This window comes from Pristiophorus japonicus, chromosome 4, assembly GCF_044704955.1.
Source record: "Pristiophorus japonicus isolate sPriJap1 chromosome 4, sPriJap1.hap1, whole genome shotgun sequence".
Lineage (NCBI taxonomy): Eukaryota > Metazoa > Chordata > Chondrichthyes > Pristiophoridae > Pristiophorus > Pristiophorus japonicus.
In genome coordinates, this window is record NC_091980.1 from 67,580,040 (window position 1) to 67,607,396 (window position 27,357).

Below are 27,357 nucleotides of genomic sequence, written 5' to 3' on the forward strand. Positions count from 1 at the left end.
CACAAATTAAAATATTGAAAAGAGCCATAGCAGTTTTATGGAGATTTAGATATGAAACTACATTAATGCGATTCACTCCAGATTGATTCTGACTTGTATTTGTTTAAGAACATAAGAACTAGGAGCAGGAGTAGACCATACAGCCCCTCAAGCCATTTAATACAATCATGGCTGATCCGATCATGGACTCAGGTCCACTTCCCTGCCCACTCCCCAGAACGCCTTAATCCCTTATCGGTTAAGAAGCTGTCTATCTTTGTCTTAAATGTATTCAATGTCCCGGCTTCCACAGCTCTGAGGAAACGAATTCCACAGATCCACAACCCTCCGAGAGAAGAAATTCCTCCTCAACTCAGTTTTAAATGGGCGGCCCCTTATTTTAAGATCATGCCCTCTAGTTCTAGTCTCCCCCATCAGTGGAAACACCCTCTCTGCATCCACCCCATCAAGCCCCCTCATAGTTTTATATGTTTCGATAAGATCACCTCTCATTCTTCTGAATTCCAATGAGTAGAGGCCCAACCTCCTCAACCTTTCCTCATGTCAACCCCCTCAACTCTGGAATCAATCGAGTGAACCTTCTCTGAACTGCCTCCAAAGCAAGTATATCTTTTCGTTAATATGGAAAGCAAAACTACGCATTATTCCAGGTGTGACTTCACCAATACCCTGTATAGCAAGACTTCCCTGCTTTTATACTCCATCCCCTTTGCAATAAAGGCCAAGATTCCATTGGCCTTCCTGATCACTTGCTGTACCTGCATACTAACCTTGTGTTTCATGCACAAGTACCCAGAGGTCCCTCTGTACTGCAGCACTTTGCAATTTTTCTCCATTTAAATAATAACTTGCTCTGATTTTTTCTGCCAAAGTGCATGACCTCACACTTTCCAACATTATACTCCATCTGCCAAATTTTAGCCCACTCACTTAGCCCGTCCATGGTCTTTTGCAGATTTTTTGTATCCTCCTCACATTGCTTTTCCCCCCATCTTTGTATCGTCAGCAAACTTGGCTACCTTGCACTCAGCCCCTTCTTCCAAGTCGTTATCTCTGCGGCATCCCACTAGTTACTGGTTGCCAAGCAGAGAATGAACCATTTATTCCGACTCTCTGTTCTCGGTTAGCCAACCAATCTTCTATCCATTCTAATATATTATCCCCAACCCCGTTAAAAGGTTACTGCATAAGATAAAAGTTATGTGGCACCTTATCAAATGCCTTCTGGAAGTTCAAATACACCACATCCACTGGTTCCCCTTTATCCACCCTGTTCGTTACATCCTCAAAGAATTCCAGCAAACTAGTCAAACATGACTTCCGCTTCATAAATCCATGCCGACTCTGCCATGACTGAATTATGCTTTTCCAAATGTCCTGCTACTGCTTCTTTAATAATGGACTCCAACATTTTCCCAACCACAGATGTTAGACTAACTGGTCTATAATTTCCTGCTTTTTGTCTGCCTCCTTTTTTAAAAATAGGGGCATTACATTTGCAGTTTTCCAATCTGCTGGGACCTCCCCAGAATCCAGGGAATTTTGGTAAATTATAACCAATGCATCCACAACCATTTCTCTTAAGACCTTAGGATGCAAGCCATCAGGACCAGGGAATTTATCTGCCTTTAGTCCCATTATCTTACTTTGTTCAGACAACATCTGTTCTCTAGCACAATAGACCACATGAATGTAAAATGCTGCAATATTGGTAATTATTTTTCCCTTTTTGAAAGGCACAAGGCCCTCCAAAATGTTTCCCACTTTCTCCCCTGGAATTACACCTTCTTCCAAAAATGCAGGTGTCCCACTCACAAGGTTGTGTCAATGTTGCTTGAACTGACTGCTATCTGTATCATTCCATCCCAGCAATGGCCAGCTCCAAATCCCTACAGGAGGACATTAGGACCTCTTCAGAATAGTATCAAAAACTCAGATGGGAAATTTGCCCTCTGTCCTATCACTTCACCGAGTCACACAATGAAGCACAAATGCATCACTGTGCTGTATCAAGCAATTCTTCAAAAATAATAAAATGTAGAAGAGTAAACTGGTATTAAATTCTAAATAAATTTGCAACTTGTAAAATTTTCATTTTGTTTTTCCCAAAATATTAATTTCCTCTTGGTTAGTTTGTTCATGGCTTATTTACAACAACTTGTATTTATATAGCACCTTTAACATAGTAAAATGTCCCAAGCACTTCACAGCAGCATTAGCAAATAAAATTTGACATCGAGCCACATAATGGGGCCAAGTTTCGGCCTGAGTTGCTTCTGTTTTTTTGGAGCAACTGGTTTAGAATGGAGTATCTTAGAAATTTGAATTCTCTGCATTTAGTTTGCTCCAGTTATAGTCAGTTAGAACAGTTTCACTTTGGAACAGAATTTTTTTTCCAAAAGGGGGCGTGTCCGGCCACTTACGCCTGTTTTCAAAGTTTAGGCAGTGAAAATTTACTCCAAACTAACTTAGAGTGGAGTAAGTGAAGATTTTCGTATGTTTGAAAAATCCTTGTCTACACTTTAGAAAATCAGGCGTAGGGAATGGGAGGGAGGGGGTTAAAAGGGAAGTTTACAAACATTAAACACTTCAGTTTTATAAATAAAGAGCCATCATCAATAATAAATGATAAATACATCAATAAATCAAATAAATCAAAAAAAATTTATAAAAAATAATTTTTTTTAAAAATCAATAAATAAAACATTTTCTACTTACCGACTGCAGCACCGGGAGTCCTCCAACAGCGTGCTGGGATGGCCGCCCCCAGTGTCTCTATGTGTATGTGTGTGTCTCTCACTCTCTGTCTGTCAGTGTCCGTGTTTCTGACAGCGAGGGGGAGAAGGGAGAGAAGAAGGCTGAATGGCCGGGCCCAAGACTTTGGGCTGGATTTACAGGTAGGTGGCGTCAGGTCTCGGGGGGATCGCGGAGGTCCGGGTGGGGGGGGGGGGGGGGGGGCGGGGGAGGAGTCATGGAGGTCCGGGGGGCGGGGTGGGGTCGGGTGGGAGGAGCCTTATCCACGCAGCCCCAGTGAGGCCATTCGGCCAGGGCTAGGGGCTGCATGCTTCGGGCCCCTCCCACAATTTTGGCCATCTGGAGCTACTGCACATCCGCCCCCCACAGCTCGTGCTGCGCCGCGCCGCGCCCAGCTCCAGAGGACCTGTAGGGAGCCGGAGAATAGGCAAGTTTTTTTTTTTAGGCACACTTTGTGGCGTGAAAAACGGGTGTCCAGGTCCGGCGCAGCCCGAAACTTGGGCCCAATGAGAGATCAGGACAGGTCAAAGATATAGATTTTAAGGAGTATCTTAAAAAGGAGGAGAATAGGTAGAGATTCGGAGAGGTTAAGGGAGAAAATTTGGGGAATATTTTGGGAAAAACGAAATGAAAATTTTACAAGTTGCAAATTTATTCAGAATTCAATAATACCAGTTTACTCTTCTACATTTTATTATTTTTGAAGAATTGCTTGATACAGAACAGTGATGCCATGCACTTGTGCTTCAGTGGCACATAGGACCGAGATGAGGAGAAACTTTTTCACCCAGAGAGTTGTGAACCTGTGGAATTCTCTGCGACAGAAAGTAATTGAGTCCAGTTCGTTGGACGTATTCTAAAGAGAGTTAGATGTGGCCCTTACAGCTAAAGGGATCGGGAATATGGAGGGAAGGCAGGGGTGGGTTACTGAGGTTGCATGATCAGACATGATCATATTGAATGGCGGTGCAGGCTCGAAGGGTCGAATGGCCTGATCCTGCACCAACACCTATTTTCTATGTTTCTATGTTGGGGGTAACATATTAGCATGGATAATGGATTGGCTAACTAACAGTAAACTGAGAGTTGGTATAAATGGTTCATTCCCTGGTTGGCAACCAGTAACTAGTGGGGTGCCGCAGGGATCAGTGCTGGGATCCCAACTATTTATAATCTATATTAACAACTTGGAAGAAGGGATTGAGTGTAACGCAGCCAAGTTTGCTGATGATACAAAGATAGGAGGAAAAGCAATGTGTGAGGAGGACACAAAAAAAATCTGCAAAAGTATAGACAGGCTAAGTGAGCGGGCAAGAATTTGGCAGATGGAGTATAATGTTGGAAAGTGTGAGGTCATGCACTTTGGCAGAAAAAAAAAATCAAACAGCAAGTTATTATTTAAATGGAAAAAGATTGCAAAGTGCCACAGTACAGCGGGACCTGGGGGTACTTGTGCATGAAACACAAAATGATAGTATGCAGGTACAGCAAGTGACCAGGAAGGCCAATGGTATCTTGGCCTTTATTGCAAAGGGGATGGAGTATAAAAGCAGGGAAGTCTTGCTACAGCTATATAAGGCATTGGTGAGGCCACACCTGGAATACTGCGTGCAGTTTTGGTTTCCATATTTACGAAAGGATATACTTGCTTTGGAGGCAGTTCAGAGAAGCTTCACTAGGTTGATTCCGGGGATCAGGGGGTTGACTTATGAGGAAAGGTTGAGTAGATTGGGTTTCTTCTCATTGGAATTCAGAAGAATGAGAGGTGATCTTATCAAAACATAAGATTATGAGAGGGCTTGACAAGGTGGATGCAGAGAGGATGTTTCCACTGATGGGGGAGACTAGAACTCGAGAGCATGATCTTAGAATAAGGGGCCGCCCATTTAAAACAGAGATGAGGAGAAATTTCTTCTGAGGGTTGTAAATCTGTGGAATTCGCTGCCTTGGAGAGCTGTGGAAGCTGGGACATTGAATAAATTCAAGACAGAAATAGACAGTTTCATAAAAGATAAAGGGATAAGGGGATAAGGAGAACGGGCGGGGAAGTGGAGCTGAGTCCATGATCAGATCAGCCATGATCTTATTGAATGGCGGAGCAGGCTCGAGGAGTTGTATGGCCTACTCCTGTTCCTATTTCTTATGTTCTTAAATTCCAGAGCTTCGGGCATAAGCAACTGAAGGCACAGCTGTCGATGGCGGAGCAACAAAAACCAGGGATGCGCACGAGGCCAGACTTGGAGGAGTGCAGAGATCTCGGAGGGTTATAGGGCTGGAGGAGGTTACAGAGATAGGGAAGGGTGAGGTCACGGAGGCATTTGACAAGGGTGACAATTTTAAAATTGAGGTGCTGCATAACCGGTAGCCAACAATGGGGGTGGTTGGGTGAGTGGGACTTCGTATGCATTAGGATATGGGCAGCAGATTTTTGGATTAGCTTAAGTTTTCAGAGGGTGCAAGGTGAGAGGCATGCCAGGAGAGTCTAGAGGTAATAAAAGGCATGGAAGAGGGTTTCAGCAGCAGATGTGCTGAGATATTGGTGGAGACAGATGATGGCAAGGTGGTGGAAGTAGGCGATCTTGGTGATGGAGAGGATATGGGGTAGAAAGCTCAGCTCAGGGACAAATAGGACGTCAAGGTTGTGAACTATCTGGTTCAACATCAGACAGTGGCCAGGGAGATGGATGGAGTCGGCGGCGGGGACCAAAGTCAATGGCTTCTGCCTTCTCAATATTTAATGGGAGGAAATTTCTCCTCATCCAGTACTGGAAGACGGACAAGCACGGAGACAAATCAGCAGCAATGGAGGTGGTGATGAGGTGGAACCTGATGATGTGTTTTGGGTTGATGTTGCCAAGCATGTAGATGAGAAATAGGAGGGGGCCAAGGATAGATAGATCATTGGGTAACTCCAGAGGCAACGGTGTGGGAAAATAATCCATTTCAGGTGATTCTCTGGCTACAACTGAATAGGAATGAAATCAGGTAAAGGCAGTCCCCCCCCAACTGGACAATGGAGGAGAGGTGTTGGAGGAGGATGGTGTGGTCAGCTGTGTCAAAGGCTGCAGACAGGTCAAGAAGGATAAAGAGCGATAGTTTACAATGCTCAGTCACACAGGATGTCATTTGTGGCTTTGATAGACTGTTTCAATGCTGTGGCAGGGTTGGAAACCAGATTGGTGAGGTTCAAACAGAGTTGTGGGAAGGATTAGCACAGATTTGGGAGGCAACAGCATGTTCAAGAATTTTGGAGCAGAAAAGGAAGTTGACGATAGGGCGGTACAAACAGAGTAAGTTTCCAGATTAACTTCTATCAGAGTATTTATGTAAGAAAGCTTCTAATGCCTTATTAGGACTGTTTAAAAGAAAAACTAGCTGCCATTTGTTACACTTGCAACTTTTCTCTTGGCTGGGTTTCCCCTCTTATGATCGTAAGAGACAGTGTAAAGCTTAAATTAAATTAAGCATGGATGAAGGTATACCAGACAAACACATTTTCTTTTGATTACATTTCTTTGAAGTAACTTGGACATTTTTCTGTGTACTTCAAAGTAATTGGTCTGATCTAGTACAGATGGGATGGGAACATTAACTAAACTAAGATATAATAGCTAAAAACAGAATTCGCCAGAAGCAAATCTGTTATGAAGTTAAAAAAAAACTTGATCAGAATGTAAATGTGTGACTAAGTAGGGGGAAAAGATTTTAATTTAATTTTGCGGTCAGCGGCAAAGGAATCTGCAATTTTTAAATGTTCTTCTGAGGGAATGAGACTCCACGCTTCTAAAATTAAGTTTTTCTGGGCCAGAGGTTGTTCAGCAGTCATTCTGACTTGGTATGCTACTAAAAACTCAGTTGCTCCTGATTGAATAAGGCTTAACTTACAGCAAAAATAGTATGTAAATAGTTGAAGTTCAGAACAAATCAGTGATTTCTAATTCATTCCATTGGCAAAGACTGCAACAGCGCACCCTGTGGAAGAGCAGGGCATCACTGACAGCAACTTCTGGATTTCTACGTTTAATTGCGCATGTGTGGATGCCAGAAGTTGCTGTTAGTTTTACAGCCTTCAAAAGGGAATTGGATAAAGAAGGAGAAAAAAATGCAGGGATATGGGGAAAGAACAGTGGAGTGGGACTAACAGGATTTTGCTTTGAAAGATGCGATGGGCCAAATGGTCTGTTTCTGTACTGTTCTATTCTATGATTCTATAAATGCCAGGTCTTTGGGTCATAGGAATGTACATGTTGAATCGAGAAAGTTTTAACCATTACAATGTTGACATCATTGCAGCAGAACCAGTCTATTCAATACTATAATCTCCTCCCTTTTCTGCTAAGAATATAACTGCACAATTCAAGTACAGAAAGAGTATTTTTAAAATATAAAAGGCAAAATCTTTTTTTAAATATTCTCCAGTAACTTTAGTTTTGCATAGATCAATCACAACAGCACTCCAGTCAGCAAGGAGATGCTCAGCTCATACAAGTTATGTGGACTGTCGATGATTAGCTCCATAGTAAATCACACCGATTAGCATCCTTTTCTATTCTGGATAAGTTTCCGTGGATCCATTTGTTGATGTGTCTCATTTCTACAACTGCAGAATAACTCCCCACTGTGTGTGTTTTGCGGATTACTGCTAGTTAAAACATAAAACGTGCCTAATTTTTTCTTTTGAAAGGGAACGAATAATAGTAGTAAACTGAAATCAAGGGCTTATCTTCAATAATACTGTGTATGTAAATTGAACTTTAATCACATTTTCAGAAACAAATTTTCGCATGTGAATTTATCTGCTCAAAAGTAATTATTTTCAATTTATGCTGCTTCAACTTTGAAATTCCAAGATTGTCCATTCAGCCCATTTGATCACATCCAACCACAATCTTCCCAATTCAGCATCTCGCTGTTTCTTTTGGGCCTACACCAGGCTTCCCACTACATCACCCATTGGCGACGGTGACTGGGCCTCCTGCTGTATCTGTATGACCTCCGGCGACCCCCGCCGACCTCGACCTGGCGATCGGGCCTCCACACCACCCCCCCTCCAGCAGTAACCGGAACACCTCCAGCGACGGCAGATGGGCCTCTCCTCCACGACGGAGTTTGGGCCTCTGACGATGGCTGGACCTCCCATGGCGACAGACGATCTGCTCCTCGACGACAACGACTGGGTCCCCCTCTCCCATGTCGGCGACTGGCCTCCACGCCTCCTTCAGCGGCGACTGGAGCTCTCCTTCCTCACTGGTGACCTGGTCTCTTCTCCTCCTCCTCCTCCTCCTCCAACACGTGGTGAGTACCATGGCTGTGACCCCACCCCCCTGCTCTCCCACCCTGAACCCTGGTGGGCTACTGACCCTCCCAATGCCTGCCCCCAACCAGGCCTTGGACCACCTACCACTAAGGGCGCTACCCAACGCCGAGTCTGCGGCCAACATCTCGCCGTAGCAGGCCCATATAGCAGTACCCGGTCTCCAGTCGTCTTGGACCCCCTTGCCACTGGATCAAGACCGTGCTCAGCTAAGCCCGTGTGGTAGCCGATGTGCAACGACCACCCCACGTTAAAAGAACTCACGCACAGGCATCTTCCACTCTGTTAACATGAAGTTCGGGACCTGGAACATCAGGACCCTCATGGACAACCCTGCCGCACCACCCCATAGTTGCCTGGGAACTTAGATGCTTTAATATCGACATCGACACCCTAAGCGAGACCCAGTGGGCAGGGGAAGGCCAGCTCAAGGAACAAGGTGGAGGTTACACCACCTTCTGGAAAGAGAAACCAGGGGATGCCGCCTCCACGGAGTCGGCTTCACCATCAAAACCGAGCTGGTTGACCGCCTCAAAGACTCCCTCTGCGGGGCTAACGAACGCTTCATGACTCTTCGACTCACCCCATCTCGGAACCAGTGCGCCACAGTCATCAGTGCGTATGCCCCAACACTCGATGCAACAGATGAGACCAAAGAGGGTTTTTACTCAAACCTTGAAAAATCCCTGTCCTGCGCCCCCGCGGGCAACCAACTGATCCTCCTCGGTGACTTCAACAGTTGGCAAGGACACAGACCTCTGGGGTGGCGAGATTGGCAGAGAGGGGGTAGGGAAAGCCAACTCCAGCGGTACCCTATCCCTGACAAAATGTCTACAGCACAAACTTGTCATCACCAACACCTTGTTCCATCAGAGGGACAAATACAAGGCATCGTGGCAACACCCTCCTTCCAAGCACTGGCACCTGCTCAACTAAGTCATCGTCCGAGCCAGGGATCGCAAGGATGTGCGCATCACCCGCGCCATGACAGGAGCCAACGACTGCTGGATGGACCATCACCCAATCTGATCAATTATCGACAGCAACACAGCCCCAAAGCAGAGGGGGCAGCAGAAGCAGTGCCGCAAAAAAGTCACTGCCGGAGCACTTAGGAACCCAGCTAAGAGAGCCCTATACAGCCAGCGTCTCACAGCTAACCTGCCATGCCTTGATGACCCCGAGACGCAGAATATCCACAACACTTGGTCTGCCCTCCAGGCCTCCATAACCAGTGCCTGCAAAGAGATGCTCGGACACTCAACCAGGAAACACCAGGACTGGTTTGATGAGAATGATCAGGAGATCTAAGAGCTAATAGATCGTAAGCGCAAGGCATTTCTGAGCCTTAAACAACAATCCAATGCGGGAGCAGCAAAGCAGCATTACAGACGGCTCAAGGCTGAGGTCCAATAAAAAACCTGAGACCTAAAGAACAGATGGTGGATGGTGAAGGCACAGGAGTTACAGCAGCTGGCTGACAGCCATGATGTGCGAGGGTTCTTCATCACAGTCAAGGCCACCTACGGGCCAAACACCCAACGTCCGACCCCACTGCTGGCCAAGAACAGGGAAACACTCATCAAGGACACCAAGGCAGTCAGGGCCCGCTGGAAGGAGCATTTCGAAGATCTCCTCAATAGAGACTCTGCCTTTGACTCGAGTGTTCACGACTCCATCCCGCAGCATGCTACCCGCCGCCACCTCAGTAAGACCCCAACACTGCACGAGGTAGAAAAAGAACGATGACAGCTTAAAAACAAGACTACGGGTGCGGATGGAATCCCTGCTGAGGCATTGAAGTATGATGGCGAAGCACTGCTGGCGCAAATACACAACCTCAGCTCTCTCATCTGGAGGGAGGAGAGCATGCCGGGGGATCTCAAAGATGCAGTAATCATGACCATCTTTAAAAAAGGGGGACAAGTCCGACTGCGGCAACTACAGAGGAATCTCCCTGCTATCAGCCATTGGGAAAGTCGTTGCTAGAGTCCTCCTCAACCGTCTTCTTCCCGTGGCTGAGGAACTCCTCCTGGAGTCAGTGCTGATTTCATCCCCTACAGGGCACAACGGACATGATTTTTGCAGCATGACAGCTAAAGGAAAAATGCAGGGAACAGCGCCAGATCTTATACAGAGCTTTCTTCAACCTTACAAAGGCCTTTGACACTGTCAACCGCTAGGGTCTATGGAGCGACCTCCTCCGTTTCGGATGCCCCCAAAAGCTCGTCACCATCCTCCGCCTACTCCACTACGACATGCAGGCCGTGATCCTTATCAACGGATCCATCACAGACCCAATCCATGTTCGGACCGGTGTCAAACAGGGCTGTCCTCAAAAATGCCACCAAGCTCATGGTCTACAGGGCTGTAGTAATACCTGCCCTCCTGTATGGCTCAGGGACATGGACCATGTACAGTAGACACCTCAAGTCACTGGAGAAATATCATCAACGATGTCTCCGCAAGATCCTACAAATCCCCTGGGAGGACAGGCACACCAACATCAGCATCCTCGTCTAGGTTAACATCTCCAACATCTGACTACACTCGATCAGCTCCACTGGGCAGACCACATAGTTCGCATGCCAGACACGAGACTCCCAAAGCAAATGCTTTGCGTGGAGCTGCTTCACAGCAAACGAGCCAAAGGTGGGCAGTGGAAACTTTACAAGGACACCCTCAAAGCCTTCCTGATAATGTGCGACATCCCCACTGACACTTAGGGCGGTCTTTGGCCAGGGACTCCCAAGTGGAAAAAGTGTACTCGAGTCTCAACGCCAAGAGCGTGCAGAAATCAAGCGCAGGCAGCAGAAAGAGCGTGCGGCTAACCAGTACCACCCACCCTTTCCCTCAACGACTATCTGCCCCCGCCTGTGACTCTCATATTGGACTGTTCAGCCACCAAAGAACTCACTTCGGGACTGAAAGCAAGTCTTCCTCGATTCCGAGGGACTGCCAATGATGATGATGTTTCTTACATGAGTGCAGTGTCCAGACTTCAATTACAACAACTTTTATTTATATCGTGCCTTTAATGTAGTAAAACGTCCCAAGGCACTTCACAGCAGTATTATAAGACAAAACAAATAAATTTGACACCGAGCCACACAAGAAATTACAGCAGAAAATAGGTAGGTTTTAAGGAGAGTCTGAAAAGGAGGAAAGAGAGGTAGAGAGGTGGAGAGGCTCAAGGAGGGAGTTCCAGAGCTTTGGGCCCAAACAGCTGAAGGCAGCCACCAATGGTTGAGCAGTTATAATCAGGGATGCTCAAGAGGGCATAATTTGAGGAACACAGATCTCGTGGGTTTGTGAGGCTGAAAGAGATTACAGGAGATAGGGAGGGGGCAAGGCCATGGAGGGATCTGTACACAAGGATGAGAATTTTGAAATCAAGGCATTGCTTAACCAGGAGCCAATGTAGGTCAGCGAGCACAGGGGTGATGGGTGAATGGAAATTGGTGCGAGTTAGGACACGGGCTGCCAAGTTTTGGATGACCTCAAGTTTATACAGGGTATAATGTGGGAGGCCAGCCAGGAGTGTGTTGGAGAGGTCAAGTCTAGAGATAACAAAGGCATGGTTTGAGCAGCAGATGAGCTGAGGCAGGGATGGAGGTGGGCAATGTTACATAGGTGGAAATAGACGATTTTGGTTATGCCACAGATGTGTGGCCGGAAGCACATTTCAGGATCAAATATGACACCTAGACTGCGAACAGTCTGGTTTAGCCTCAGATAGATGCTAGGGAGAGGGATGGAGTGAGTGGCTAGGGAACAGTTTGCGGCGGGGACCAGAGACAATGGTTTTGATCTTCCCAATATTTAATACGAGAACATTTCTGCTCATCCAGTACTGGATGTCAGACAAGGAGTCTGACAATTTAGAGAGAAGTGGTGGAGTGGGTATCGTCAGCGTACATGTGGAAACTGATCCCGTGTTTTCAGATGATATCGCTGAGAGGCAGCAAATAGATGAAAAACAGAAGGGGGCCAAGGATAGATTCTTGGGGGACACCAGAGGTAACGATGCAGGAGTGCGAAGAGAAGCCATTGCAGATTTTCTGGCTACGATTAGATAGACAGGAATGGAACCAGGCGAGTGCAGTCCCACCCATTTGGATGATGGTGGAAAGGTGTTGGAAGAGGATGGAGTAGTCAACTATGTCAAAGACTGCAGGCAGGTCGAGGAACATGAGGGATCGTTTACCTTTGGTCACAGTCACAAAGGATGTCATTTGTGACTTTGATGAGAGCAGTTTTGGTACCGTGGCTGGGGCGGAAACCAGATTGAAGGGATTCAAATATGGAGTTCCGGGTAAGATGGTCATGGATTTGGGAGGCGACAACACCTTCAAGGACTGGAGAGGAAAGTGAGGTTGGAGATGGGGCGGTAGCTAGTAAGCACAGTGGGGTCAAGGGTTGTTTTTTTTTGAGGAGAGGGGTGATAACTGCAGATTTGATGGAGGGGGACAGTACCTGAGGATAGAGAACCGTTAACAATGTCGGCTAACATGGGAGCCAGAAAAGAAAGTTGGGTGGTCAGCAGTTTAGTGGGAATAGGGTCAAGGGAGCAGGAAGTGGGTCTCAGGGACAAGATGAGTATGGTGATGTCAGAGGGGAAATCAGAGAGAAACTAGAAAAAGATGAGAGTTGAGAATTAGGGTGGGGGGGGGGGGGGGGGGGGAGATCCTCAGAGGAATATTGCCCCATGGGCTAGGGGAAGGAAGGGACCTGAAAGAGGCAGACGATCGGATGGTCTCAATCTTTGAGACAAAGAAGTGCATGAGCTCCTCACACTTGTTGGAGGTTAGTGCGGTGGAGACAGGGGAGAGGGGTTTAAGACGACTGTTCAGCAGTAGATAATACTAGCCGGGGGTTATCTTTGCATTCCAGAATGATTCTGGAATAGCGAGCAGTTTTTGCAGACAAGAGTAGAACCCGATAATGCTTTAATATTGTCCAGCCAGATAGGCAGTGAATGGCTAAACCAGTTGTCCACCACATCCATTCAAGTCTGCGCTCCCTGGACTTGAGGGAATGAAAATGAGGCCTGTACCAAGGGGAGACTAGTGAGAGAGAGAGTGTAATGGTTTTAATAGGGACTAGGGCATCAAAGGTGGTGGTGAAGGTGTAATTGTCCATGAGGGTCCTGATATTCCAGGTCCCGAACTTCATTTTGAAGGGTGGAAGATGCCTGCGCGTGAGTTCTTTTAACGTGGGGTGGCCGTTGCACACCGGCTACCACAAGGGCTCAGCAGAGCACGGTCTTGGTCCAGTGGCAAGAGGGTCCAAGACGACTGGAGACCAGGCACTGCTGTATGAGCCTAGTTGCCTACGGCGGGATGTGAGCCGCAAGCTCATCGCTGAGCAACGCCTTCAGTGAGGTGGTGAGAAAACAGAGGCCTGGCTGAGGGCAGGCATTGGGAAGGTCAGAGGTCCACATTGTGGTAGGAGAAGGGGTCAAATAGATCAGTTACCACAGCCATTGTGCACACCACGTGCTCGACAGGGACTCCACCGTTAAGTGGGGCCAGTGGCCAGGACGTCGCTGAAGAGGTGAAGGCCAGGACGTCGGCAGCGGAGAGGGGCTCGGAGGCCCAAGCGTCGGAGGGGCTGGATGAAAGGCTCACCGCTGTCGAGATCGTCGGTGCAGCTGAGTCGGCCAGTGCGGAGCAACAGCCCAGTTGGAGGGCCCTTGGTAGTAGAGAGGTCGACCTGGAAGGTGAGTTGTGATTGGGGGATGGGGGTGAGAAGTGGGGTCGAAGTTAGAGCCAGAAGGGGCTTAGACAGTGGGAGGGAAAGGTTGAGGGAGAGAGAGTTGAAGGATGGCAGCAAATGGCTAGAGGGAAGGATTATTCAGGGAAGGCTCCCTAGGAAGCTGCTATCAAAATGCTGCTTCAACTTTTAACCGAGCACTTTTAACCCTTTCAGCCCCGTCTCCAGACTGCGCCGAAAGCGGAAGCATTTTAGAAATACGGGCTTTCGCTCCCATAGTGAGCTCAGTACAGAAACAAGCTATGCAGCCGGTGTTTATGCTCTGCACTCCAAGGTGTAGTTCAGCAGATCGATGGCTGCAGAAATGTCATGGTGAAAGGAGGGCCAAAGACTCAACAGTTTGGAGTTGATAAGTGCAACTGTAAGAGTTTGGAGAGTTTTTTTTCCCCAGGGTCAGATGCGGAAGGAAGTAGGGTTGGATGATATGGGTGGAGTGCGATACAAGGAAATGCTCAGAGATGGCCTTGTGTAATTGACAATTACTGGAATAGCGAGGCCACGAGATGGCAAGGTCAAGGGGGTGGCCGTGAATATGAGTTGGGGAGTTCACATGGAAGGAGAGATTAAGGTTGGACAGGAGGGTAGTGAACTCAGAGGAGAGAGCACATGATGAATTGAGATGGAGGTTGAAATCACCGAGGATGTGAAGTCGCTTGGTGCAAAGGCTGAGGGAGGAAAACAGTGAAAATATCTCAGTGATCATTTTTTTTTTTTAAATCATACTTGGGTGGGAGGTAGAGAACAAGAATTTTAAATGAGAGGAGAGAGGGATGGAATAAGGTGAGATGTTCAAAGGAGGAGAAAGTGCCGGAGGAGTAAAGGGACAGACCTAGGTATGATTTGGTGATAAGAGCCACACCACCACCACGATGGTCTGGGCGGGGCAAGTGATGGAAGATATAGCCAGGTGGGGAGGCTTCATTTAAAAAGGTGTCATTATTACCCTTTCCCTGCTGCCAGTTCCAGCTGGTGATTAACATTGTGTAAATAGGTATTTGTTAGTATCTGTATTAAAATTGCCTCTTACAACCCTAAACCTTTGCCCTTTTGTTCTGTTATGTTGGCACACAAAGTAATGTTCCAGGATTATTATTTCTTTCTCCCATCAAGTAGCTAATATAACTCAGTATAGTTTCCAAGGGGCATCTCTTTTCAGGGTTGAACAGCACTGGCTTATCAAAGCATTTCTCAAACTTGGCTGGGGATTAGCCTCATTCTGCTTCTCTGCACAGCCTCTAGGACCTTATGTCACAATGATCAGAACTATATATAGTACTTCTGCGCAGTCTGTTAGAAGCACTGTACAACTTCAGAATAACTTGAAACGTAACTGACTTCACAATATTCCGTTTGCTTTATTGTTGCCTGCAACAAGTTGACTGATATGTTTCCAACTTCCCCCCGTGGCAAGTTTTATACCACCCATTGATTACATGCACCTTCTATTTTCACCTCCAACATTCAGTACTTTTCTCTTGATCAGTTCAGGTGCATAACCTGTTGAGCTCTCCCAAGATTTTAGCTGTCCCTCTGAGGTAGTCAATGACCCTACTCTCAGGCTCAAGTTTTGGATTTGTTAATTAATATTTAAAGTTTAGAGGTAAAATAAAAAAGGTAGAAATATAGGATTACTTCTATAATCAAATTGCTTTACTGATTCGGATTACATAAATCTTAAGAATGCTCAAGATTTCTTGTAAGCATGGAACTAAAAGTCACATTTTCATTTTTGTTAAGCAAGTCAACTTTCCTTAAGACAGCCTCTCCAATAACTAAAAAATACTTGCATTACATAGTACTTTCAGTCAAACATCTCAAAACACTACACACAATGAATTACTTTTTGGAATGAATAACTTTCATGTGAGCAAACATCATCCATTTTGCACCATAAATATCACACAAGGAACACAAGAACATGAGAAATAGGAGCAGGAGTCTGCTCTGCCATTCAAAATGATCATCACTGAACTTCTACATGAACTCCACTTTCCTGCCCTATCCCCATAGCCCTCGATTCCCTTAGTGCCCAAAAATCTATTGATCTCAGTCTTGAATATACTCAATGACTGAGCATCCACATCTGGGGTAGAGAATGCCAAAGATTCACAACCCTTTGAGTGAAGACATTTCTCCTCGTCTCAGTCCTAAATAGCAGACCCCTTTGCCTGAGACTATGACCCCTAATTCTAGATTCTAGCCAGGGGAAACAGTCTCAGCATTTACCCTGCAAAGCCCTCTGAAACATAAAATTCTTAATGAGATCACTTCTCATTCTTGAAAGATAATGAGGGGGCTCAATAAGGTGGATGCAGAGAGGATAGTTCCACTCATAGGGAAAACTAAAACTAGGGGACTTGGGGCTCAATTCTCCCCAGAAGTAGCTCTGTTTTTTTTTGGAGTAGGCTGCTTTTTCTGGCCTAACTTAAAAATCCCCAGTTTCCCCAATCAATTTGCACCAGCATAACTCACTTAAGTAACTTTTTTTAGGTTAGTTTTTTTCCCCTCAAAATCACTATGGAGTAAAATCTTGTGGAGAGTTAAAGAAATCAACACAGGTGTGAGAGAGAGAGAGAGAGAGAGAGAGAGAGAGAGAGAGAAAGAAAACTGAGATGAAAAGGAATTTCTTCTCTGAGGGTTGTAAATCTATGGAATTCTCTGAGAGCTGTGCAGGCTGGGTCATTGAATATATTTAAGGCGGTGGTAGACAGATTTTTGAGCGATAAGGGAATAAAGGGTTATGGGGAGCGGGCAGGGAAGTGGAGCTGAGTCCATGATCAGATCAGCCATGATATTAAATGGCGGAGCAGGCTCGAGGGGCCAAATGGCCTACTCCTGCTCCTATTTCATGTTCTTAAACTCCAGGGAATATAGTCCCATTCTACTCAATCTCTCCTCATAGGACAGCCTCTCATCCCAGGCATTAATCTAGTGAATCTTCTATGAAAAGTATATCCTTCTTTAGTTAAGGTGACCAAAATGGTACAGTGCTCTAGATGGTCTCACCAAAGCGCTACATAATTGCAGCATACCTTCCTTGCTTTTATATTGCAACCCCCTTTTGCCATTTAATTGCTTGCTCAACTTGCATGTTAACTTTGTGATTCGAGTACAAGGACACCTAAATCGCTCTGAATCTCAACATTTCCCTGTCTCTCTCGCCTTTTTAAAAATAAATTCTGCTTTTCCATTCTTCCTACCAAAGTGGATAATTTCATACTTTCCCACATCATACTCCACCTGTCACATTTTGCCCCTATAACTTAACCGGTCTATATCCCTTTGCAGTCTCTTTATGCCTCCTCACACCTAGTTTTGTAAGTTCAGCAAACTTGGATATATTACATTTGGTCCCCTTATCCAAATCATTGATATAGATTGTGAATAGCTGAGGCCCACGCACTGATCCTTGCGGCACTCCACTAGTTACACCACGCCATCCTGAAAATGACCTGTTTAGTCCTACTCTGTTTTCTGTCCATTAACCAACCCTCAATTCATGCTAATATATTACCCCCAATCCCTAATCGTGTGTAACAACCTATTGTGTGGCACCTTATCAAATGCCTTTTGAAAATCCAAATATACTACATCCACTGGTTCCCCTTTATCTACCTTGCTAATTACACCCTCAAAAAACTCAGATTTGTCAAACACTATTTCCCTTTCATAAAACCATGTTGACTCTACCTAAAATGACTAGTTAATTGGATTTTTGGTGATACTGATTATGGGTGTAATGTTGGTTAGGATATCTGAAGAACTCCTTGCCCTTCTTCGAATAGTACCATGGGATGTCTAATGTCCATCTGAACCATCAGAACAGGTAGCTGATAACTAAGCAACCAGAATACACAATTGCTGTCCTCAGGATTCAGCAGTCATATCACAATTACAACATGCTTATGGAATTAAATGGTATAAGCACCTTTACTTTTCATCAGATGACAAATTTGGAAAGTTTGTTTTTGCTATAAGCTACAAATTCATAAAGTTCGTTGTCTCAAGAAAAACAAGCAGCATTTGGAATACAAAGGCCTTTGTAATTTTAATACTTAACCTCCGTTGTGTCATTTTTGTAAAAAAAAATATTTATGCCACTTGGAAAGCACAAACTCATTTCCCTCTCCTCTGGTCTATAACATTTAAAATAAAATTTGATATTAATAAGACCACAGAAATGTTAAATAGAACACAATAGGAAATGTAGTGTTTTAAAAATAACATGAGAAACTAATTTTAGATTTGTAACTCATGACTAACCTTGCTTAGCACACCGGAGAATTGTTTCAATGTTTCAAGTAGCTTTTGTGCTCAAAACAAGATGACATTTTAACATTTGGAAACAGGGTCACTTTTCTATTTCAGCATCAACATTAAGCATTCCCAAGTCAGGTACAGCATGGGTTAAGATGCAAGTAAAGTTTCTCTACTCTGCCTTTTTACCAACAGCAGAAGAGCACCCCTGGCTGACTCAGTACTATACCGCATTTCAACTTTTAACATCAACCATCCTAATGGTCTGAAAGAAATTGCCAATTTAGTGGCAGTTAGTGACGAGCATGAAACAGTTTTGTGCTGTGGGCCTCATTCACTAGGAACTGTTTTGAAACTGCCCAAACTTATTTCATACAGCCTCTTACAGCTAGTGGAGTTTCATCCCCTCAGTGAGTTAATTATTGGCCTTTCACCTCTGGCATAATCTAACCCAGACTGACTGGGTGAAAGTCTCATCTGAAAGTATGTTACATGAAATGAGTTTAGGCAATTTTAATCTAGTTTCGCATGGCAAAGACCACAGCAATAAATTACATTCTTCTGTATGAAATTGGTTCAGAGAGGCTTTTGAGAGAAATGGAGGACAAATTAGTATAATGTTTGAAGATTTTGTTTTAAGATTGCGGTAGTGCCAAATCTGGGGTACTGAACTCTATATCTATCTTTGCATCTGAACTGTGAATCTGGATGCCTGAAATATATAGTGTTCAATTCAGGAGCTATAACATACCTCATTTTGACAAGCACAATAAAGTTATTAACTATACTGTGAGATCTATAACCTCTAAACTATATTCCTTTCATTTATAGAAGCTATTTCAGTACATAATTCAGTATATAACTATATCCATAATTTTCCTTTTCTGCATCACAAATGCATTTCTGAAGTCTGCAAGTCCTTATGAATTCATCAGAATACCAGTGTCAATAATTGTTTTAATATTTATTACACTTAAGTAAAATGTAAACATACAGTATATTTAAAAAAGTATACAGAAATATTTAGTAGTTTGATTGATGTACAGTAGTCAATTTCTTAGTAAATTAAATATTTACTATATAAAAGCTCTAAAAAGGTCCCTATTAGTACTGCCTTAGCATCTTAAAAACAGATACATTTTAAGAGTCTCCTTGATGGCTGCAAATGGGCGCAGTTGTGCAAACTCGCCAGAGTTTCGAATACACTCTGGAGTCGTGGCCGGTTTTATGGATGGGGCTTCTAGCGCAATGTTTTTAGAGAGTGGTTATTTGCATGAACATTTGTGGATCCTTCTTATGCATGTGCTCCATGGACTCCGCCCCTTTTTGCACATGCGTGCTCGATGCAGTCATGTATGAACAGTACGATATATGAGGTAGCCAGAAGAAAGATTGAACCACGCTGCCGAGCTTGGAGCTCAAGTCTGAGCCTGCTACTGAGGCTTTTGGGTTATCTATCGGAAATCAATGACTATACGCAAAGGATCCTCCAGGACGTTTGCCCACAATATCGCTGTGATAATGTACACAAACATTTTCACGGCCTGAAGAGGGGGGGGGGGGGGGGAAAAAGAGTGGGTGGCGGGCGAAAAAAAGAGTGCGCATGCCAGGTGTGGAGCGGGCAGGGGGGGAGAAGAGAAAGAGGGAGAATGTCAGAACTAGGGGGGTTGGGGGAAAGAGGGGGGAAAAGAGAGGCGGTCAGAATCTTGGGCGCTGGGGGCAAGAACTTGTTTGGGGGAGGGGGTGTGGGAGAAGGTCTTAACCCATGAGAGTGAGCCCTGTCTGTTCCAATTGAGCTCTGTTCTATCTGAATGGCTCAAATTACACATTGCAAAGTCACTGATTATTACATAGGCAGGAGAGTTCTAATTACACATTCCAGAGAAACTGTAGAGCGTCTCTGATCCTCCAAGGGGACCAATCAGCAATCAGGTCTTGTGATCAAGTAGACTCAGAGCTTCAGGTGTTACAAATTAATGCGTCCATGTTTTTAAACCAGCGCAAAGATTGCAGAAACTCTATTTACGTTGGAAGTAATATACATTTGAAATTTCTCGATCTTTTGTGCTGGTTTGGCCAATTTTAGGGGCAAATGGGCTGCCAGCGCAACCTAGCAAAAACTCTAGCCCCAAATGTAAGATTTTGGGACCAGAAGGCCAAAAATTAGTTCAAATTTGGAAGCAATAATTTTTGTGTCAGGATCTTCATCACTGACACTTATGTCATGTCTAAAGATTGTAGCTGAACCTCCATTATGAAACACTGATATATGAACTTGCTTTCACCTCACTTCAGTTAGTTTCAGTTCCTATACTGCATAGCACAGGAAAGTTAGTTATTTGCCACATTAGAAAACTTCAAAGAACAAGATGATCCGCAAAATCAAGCACCCAACAGCTTTTTGAAAAGAAGACGACCTTAATGCATTGTGCATTTCATGTTAAATTTTCTGAATGCTGCAATTACCTTCCCAGTCACCTGTCTCAGTCACCCTCTTCAGGTCAAGGTGAGCAATTTCTGGTCGCACTCTGTTATCCTGACGAGAAACTTCTTGACTTTTTGGCACACCAGATTCTTTATTAGCATTTAAATCAAAAATTCCAGTAGACGAATTCTAGAAGATAGACAGGAAAACAGAAAACGTTAATTTTACTATCAATCTATTACAGCTATATGGTTGTCAGTCCAAATAATATGATTTTCCTGGAAAAATGCATTCAAGAGAAAGATTTCAGGACTATAACAAATTTGCACTTTAAACATCAAATATACCTCCAATATCTAGTTTTGAGTATTCATTGAAGCTTTTACTTAATTTGAATATATAGCTAGATATCAAATGGTTAAAATTGTTACTGTAGCAAATCTGATTTTCCCAACCAAATTTATATTTACTTTGCAAACTGATAATTCCATAAAGCTGATCAATTGGCCTAAACAAACAGCTGAAAGGCTTATGTTAAAATTAATATTTGTATATTGCTTGGTTTCCTCATTTGTCAAGTCACCATTTACTCACCTTTAGGTGCAGTACCCTTCATTCATTCACTTCACATTTGTTTTTTTTTTTAAAAAGGAAATCAAGTGACATCTGACTCTTTAAGGCATTTTGTTTTGATTCATGTTTCTCCCTTCCCACATCCTTTAATCAAGATTCCCAGTTCTGGCTAAGCATATGGCCTTCAACTACTAAAAGCTGGAAAAGTATACCGCTTTCAGAATATCTAGGAGATATAAAATGAACCAATAGTTCATTTCTCATATCCGTAGGCTGAAATTATAATTTCCCCGCCCTTTCACACACCTGGCCATTGCCATTTATTGGTTGCTTTTGAGAAGAAATCAGTTTCCATAGGGATGAAATGCATTAGCAAAATAAAATTGCCTCTACTTTCACTGCAACAGAGTTAAGAACTCATTCAGTCACCGACTGGTCTGACCTCAACTTCATGTTTATGATCAGCTAAAACAGAAATCCTGTTTTGAGAAAAAAAAGCTTATCGGTTTTCATATTATTTAGGACTAAAATTAATTAAATTGAAAAGATGGGAAACAGACTTTAAATAACAAAGAATCAATGAGTGCTGATTTTACATTCATCATAATGATAGAACAGAAGACAAGACGAATGGTTCTTTGCCAAGATCTGGTCAAGAGTTTCAGGAGACTATTGAGCCAAAAAGGCCAACTTTCTCTAAAAGAACGAGCAAATGAATTATCCAAATGGAAGAGTGATCAAAAGAAGGATTCACAGAAATTTAAGAGGAGATAGTTTTGGCAAAGTAGCAGAAAAAATAGCTGCTCAGAAAAGCAGCAATATTACTTTATCCAGCAGCTCAAACAACGGATTCTCTAGATCACAAGTAAAGATAAAGTTGGCTGGAGCCGTCTTAATTTTAATCAAAATTGTAGGTATGATGGGCACTCCATTTTATCTCAAGTGTGGCACGCAATCATAGATCTGGGTGGAAAGGAAAGTGAGGGCTGCAACCATCCATGCCAGCTATAAAATCAATTATTTCACTGTCACAAGCATTAAGAACCAGAATAAAATCAGCAGTTGAACCAAGGAAAAAGAGCAAAACAATCTTCAAGATTACCCCAAATGGCCAATTCACTGGCCCAGTCATTTAGTTTATTAGCTCAATCAGAGATTCATAGGCTGATTGAACTCAAGCAAACGGTGGAGGAGGATTTCCTGGAGTGCATAAGGGATGGTTTTCTAGACCAATATGTCGAGGAACCAACTAGGGGGGAGGCCATCTTAGACTGGGTGTTGTGTAATGAGAGAGGATTAATTAACAATCTCGTTGTGCGAGGCCCCTTGGGGAAGAGTGACCATAATATGGTGGAATTCTGTATTAGGATGAAGAATGAAACAGTTAATTCAGAGACCATGGTCCAGAACTTAAAGAAGGGTAACTTTGAAGGTATGAGGCGTGAATTGGCTAGGATAGATTGGCGAATGATACTTAAGGGGTTGACTGTGGATGGGCAATGGCAGACATTTAGAGACCGCATGGATGAACTACAACAATTGAACATTCCTGTCTGGCATAAAAATAAAAAAGGGAAGGTGGCTCAACCGTGGCTGTCAAGGGAAATCAGGGTTAGTATTAAAGCCAAGGAAGTGGCATACAAATTGGCCAGAAATAGTAGCGAACCCGGGGACTGGGAGAAATTTAGAACTCAGCAGAGGAGGACAAAGGGTTTGATTAGGGCAGGGAAAATGGAGTACGAGAAGAAGCTTGCAGGGAACATTAAGACGGATTGCAAAAGTTTCTATAGATATGTAAAGAGAAAAAGGTTAGTAAAGACAAACGTAGGTCCCCTGCAGTCAGAATCAGGGGAAGTCATAACAGGGAACAAAGAAATGGCAGACCAACTGAACAAGTACTTTGGTTCGGTATTCACTGAGGAGGACACAAACAACCTTCCGGATATAAAAGGGGTCAGAGGGTCTAGTAAGGAGGAGGAACTGAGGGAAATCCTTATTAGTCGGGAAATTGTGCTGGGGAAATTGATGGGATTGAAGGCCGATAAATCTCCAGGGCCTGATGGACTGCATCCCAGAGTACTTGAGGTGGCCTTGGAAATAGCAGATGCATTGACAGTCATTTTCCAACATTCCATTGACTCTGGATCAGTTCCTATTGAGTGGAGGGTAGCCAATGTAACCCCACTTTTTAAAAAAGGAGGGAGAGAAAACAGGGAATTATAGACCAGTCAGCCTGACCTCAGTAGTGGGTAAAACGATGGAATCAATTATTAAGGATGTCATAGCAGCGCATTTGGAAAGAGGTGACATGATAGGTCCAAGTCAGCATGGATTTGTGAAAGGGAAATCATGCTTGACAAATCTTCTGGAATTTTTTGAGGATGTTTCCAGTAGAGTGGACAAGGGAGAACCAGTTGATGTGGTATATTTGGACTTTCAGAAGGCTTTCGACAAGGTCCCACACAAGAGATTAATGTGCAAAGTTAAAGCACATGGGATTGGGGGTAGTGTGCTGACATGGATTGAGAACTGGTTGTCAGACAGGAAGCAAAGAGTAGGAGTAAATGGGTACTTTTCAGAATGGCAGGCAGTGACTAGTGGGGTACCGCAAGGTTCTGTGCTGGGGCCCCAGCTGTTTACACTGTACATTAATGACTTAGACGAGGGGATTAAATGTAGTATCTCCAAATTTGCAGATGACACTAAGTTGGGTGGCAGTGTGAGCTGCGAGGAGGATGCTATGAGGCTGCAGAGTGACTTGGATAGGTTAGGTGAGTGGGCAAATGCATGGCAGATGAAGTATAATGTGGATAAATGTGAGGTTATCCACTTTGGTGGTAAAAACAGAGAGACAGACTATTATCTGAATGGTGACAGATTAGGAAAAGGGTAGGTGCAACGAGACCTGGGTGTCATGGTACATCAGTTATTGAAGATTGGCATGCAGGTACAGCAGGCGGTTAAGAAAGCAAATGGCATGTTGGCCTTCATAGCGAGGGGATTTGAGTACAGGGGCAGGGAGGTGTTGCTACAGTTGTACAGGGCCTTGGTGAGGCCACACCTGGAGTATTGTGTACAGTTTTGGTCTCCTAACTTGAGGAAGGACATTCTTGCTATTGAGGGAGTGCAGCGAAGGCTCACCAGACTGATTCCCGGGATGGCGGGACTGACCTATCAAGAAAGACTGGATCAACTGGGCTTGTATTCACTGGAGTTCAGAAGAATGAGAGGGGACCTCAGAGAAACGTTTAAAATTCTGATGGGTTCAGACAGGTTAGATGCAGGAAGAATGTTCCCAATGTTGGGAAGTCCAGAACCAGGGGTCACAGCCCAAGGATAAGGGGTAAGCCATTTAGGACCGAGATGAGGAGAAACTTCTTCACCCAGAGAGTGGTGAACCAGTGGAATTCTCTACCACAGAAAGTTGTTGAGGCCAATTCACTAAATATATTCAAAAAGGAGTTAGATGAAGTCCTTACTACTAGGGGGATCAAGGGGTATGGCGAGAAAACAGGAATGGGATACTGAAGTTGCATGTTCAGCCATGAACTCATTGAATGGCGGTGCAGGCTCGTAGGGCCAAATGGCCTACTCCTGCACCTATTTTCTATGTTCCTATATTTCTAATTTGTTATTCAATATAGAAAAGGACTCAGCATTGAGAGCTGATCACATCAGTAAAGGAGTAGAACCACTGCAGATGGTAAATTTTGAAATTGCCAAGAGCATCAGCATGTCTAAGTGATAACACACTCACCCATGTAAGAAGTTGTGGGTTCAAGACCCATTCCAGGACTTGAACCAATAGTCTAGCCTATGCACAGTAGTGGGTGAGTGCTGCATTGTCAGAGGTGCCATCTTTTAGTTGGGACATTGAACTGTGGCCAAACTATTCAAATGGATGAAAAAGATCCCATGGCACTATTTGAAAGGGGAATTCTTCTGGTCTTCAAACTAATACTCCTCCCTCAAGGCTGCATTGTCAGAGGTGCCATATTTTAGACAAGACTTTGAACTGAGGCCAAACTACCTATTCAAATGGACGAAAAAGATTTCATGGCACTATTTGAAAAGGGGAATTCTTCTGGTCTCCAAACTAATATTCCTCCCCCAAACACCAACAAAAATAAATTAACTGGTCATTCATCTTATTTGCTGTTTATGGGACCATGCTATGTGCAAACTCGAAGGGAATCAAGGAACGTGGGGATCGTGCAGAAATGTGGAGTTGAGGTTGAAGGTCAGTCATGATCTTTTTGATCAGAACAGGCTCGAGGGGCTGTATTGACTGCTCCTGTTTATGTTCTTAAAACTGGCTGCTGCATTTTGCCTATATCAATAATGGCTGAATGTCAAAAAGTAATTTTTTGGATATCAAGAGCTTTAGGGCTTTTGAGCATGAGAGAGAGAGAGAGAGGTGGTGTCATAAATGCAAATTCCCAATGGTGGATTTAGCAGTGGAAAAAATATATTTAATTTTATGTGACAACAACTTTAAAAGTTCCATACAGCTGGAGATTAGAAGAGCTGTAGAAACAGCAAATAAACTTAGTGAGTTAGGGGAGATATATTTACCCATTTAAAGTTAGGTGATTCAAGGAACTCCATTGAGAAGCAATGTGCGAGAACAAATAAGAACACATACCTCCTTCTGGGTCAGAAGCCAGAATATAAAGAGAGACATAAATTGGAACGGGAAAGAGAAAGAGTCAGAAAGATGTGAAACTTGTATTAATAAATAAGCAAGATGACCGAAGTTGAAGATATGATGATTACAGGAGCACGATAACGCAAGTAGCAGTAAAAAGGGATAGTCTCAGGCAATAGTGTTCATTACAATCATTAAGTTATACTTGTGTGTTGTTTGTGATATATTTGGAAGGGAAAAGCAAAGAGAATGAGTCATTGCTGCTGTAAGGCAAGTGAAGACCAACAGATCCCTCACTGCCATGTAGACCTCAGTCTCTCGCCTTGACTATATCACTTCCCTGCATTCTTCTCTCCTGGACATGAACTTATTGTTGTCTTAGCAACAGTGAGCTTGGTTCATGCTGCTGGTTTCAGTTTAACAGCAGTTATTTGAATCTAGATGCATGCAATGATACACATATTGCAATGTGGTTCCTTTGTACACTTGTGTACAGAAAGTCAGCTACATGTTTCACAAAGAAATTAAGCCTATTAACTGATAATGGCAATGTCCCAGCTAAGTGATACCCGACCGTGGAAATGTTTATTTATCTTTCAAATGTAACAGTAACCTACTATACATTATCTTACCTAATACTTTTATTTTAGCAAATCAAAAAAGCAGGGTTACTAGAAACACCTATTAAAATAAACCCAGCTCCTCCACTTATAAATACATGGACAGCTTGTGTACTGCACAAGCCCACCAAATATAGGATCCCACCCTGCAACCCCATACCGCCAATGTCAGTGAGCCAAGGTCAGAAAAGGATTAGGAAGTTAACAAATGCTACTTTATATTCCAAAATAACTACTACTCTATTTACAAAGAAGCAACCATTCCCTGTTTATGCAGTTTATATACTTCTCCATTTGTATAGGCAGGTGACATGCGGCCAGTCATCTGCCACTTGCACACAGTAAACAATGCACCCTCCCCCCCTTCTATAACCATATGCACTTCTATATTTATTTGAGGTCAGGTGTATCATAAAATGTAAAGCACAAACAAAAATTACAGGCATTTTGAAAATACATTCATAATTACACAAACTCAAGACTAATTTATGTATGAACCAGTTTGTGTCATAACCTTTTCTATGGTAAAATCAGCAGTCAATTTGAATGATTCCAAGCATAAAATGGATAATGTAAAAGGTTATATTTTCTATAATGTAATTTGATTCTCTATGATTTGACAAATTTCTGTAGGAATACAAATATTTTAATTGGGACTTCTTAAAATAGAAGAAAACATTAATAGTTTAATGTCTCATCTGAAAGACAGCAGCGCTTCCTTAGTACTGCGCTGGAGTGTTAGCTTGAATAATGTGCTCAATTTTCTGGAGGGAGGCTCAAAACTTCTGAATCAGAGGCAAGGGTGCTGCCACTGTGCTTTTGTTAAAAGAGCAGCAAGTGGCATTGCATACAACATGTTAAGCATTCAAATATAGTATTCCACAAAACAATTTCAAGACCAAAATGAAAATTCCTAAAAGATACTAAATGGTTACAAAATGTTAAAGCATACATGAAAACTCACTTACCGTTTTAAAAATATTCGATTCCTACT

The 27,357-nt window shown here is 43.6% G+C and overlaps 1 protein-coding gene across 7 annotated transcripts in view; it reads right to left on the reverse strand.

Moving 5' to 3' along the window:
* Nucleotides 1-27,357, reverse strand: part of fam13b (family with sequence similarity 13 member B) — a 207,305-nt gene that overhangs the window by 78,783 nt on the left and 101,165 nt on the right. For all 7 annotated transcript variants that reach the window (XM_070878273.1, XM_070878278.1, XM_070878276.1 and 4 more), the window contains one exon: nucleotides 20,564-20,711. In XM_070878273.1, coding sequence (XP_070734374.1) covers nucleotides 20,564-20,711 — 148 coding nt within the window. The remainder of the gene's footprint in view (nucleotides 1-20,563; nucleotides 20,712-27,357) is intronic.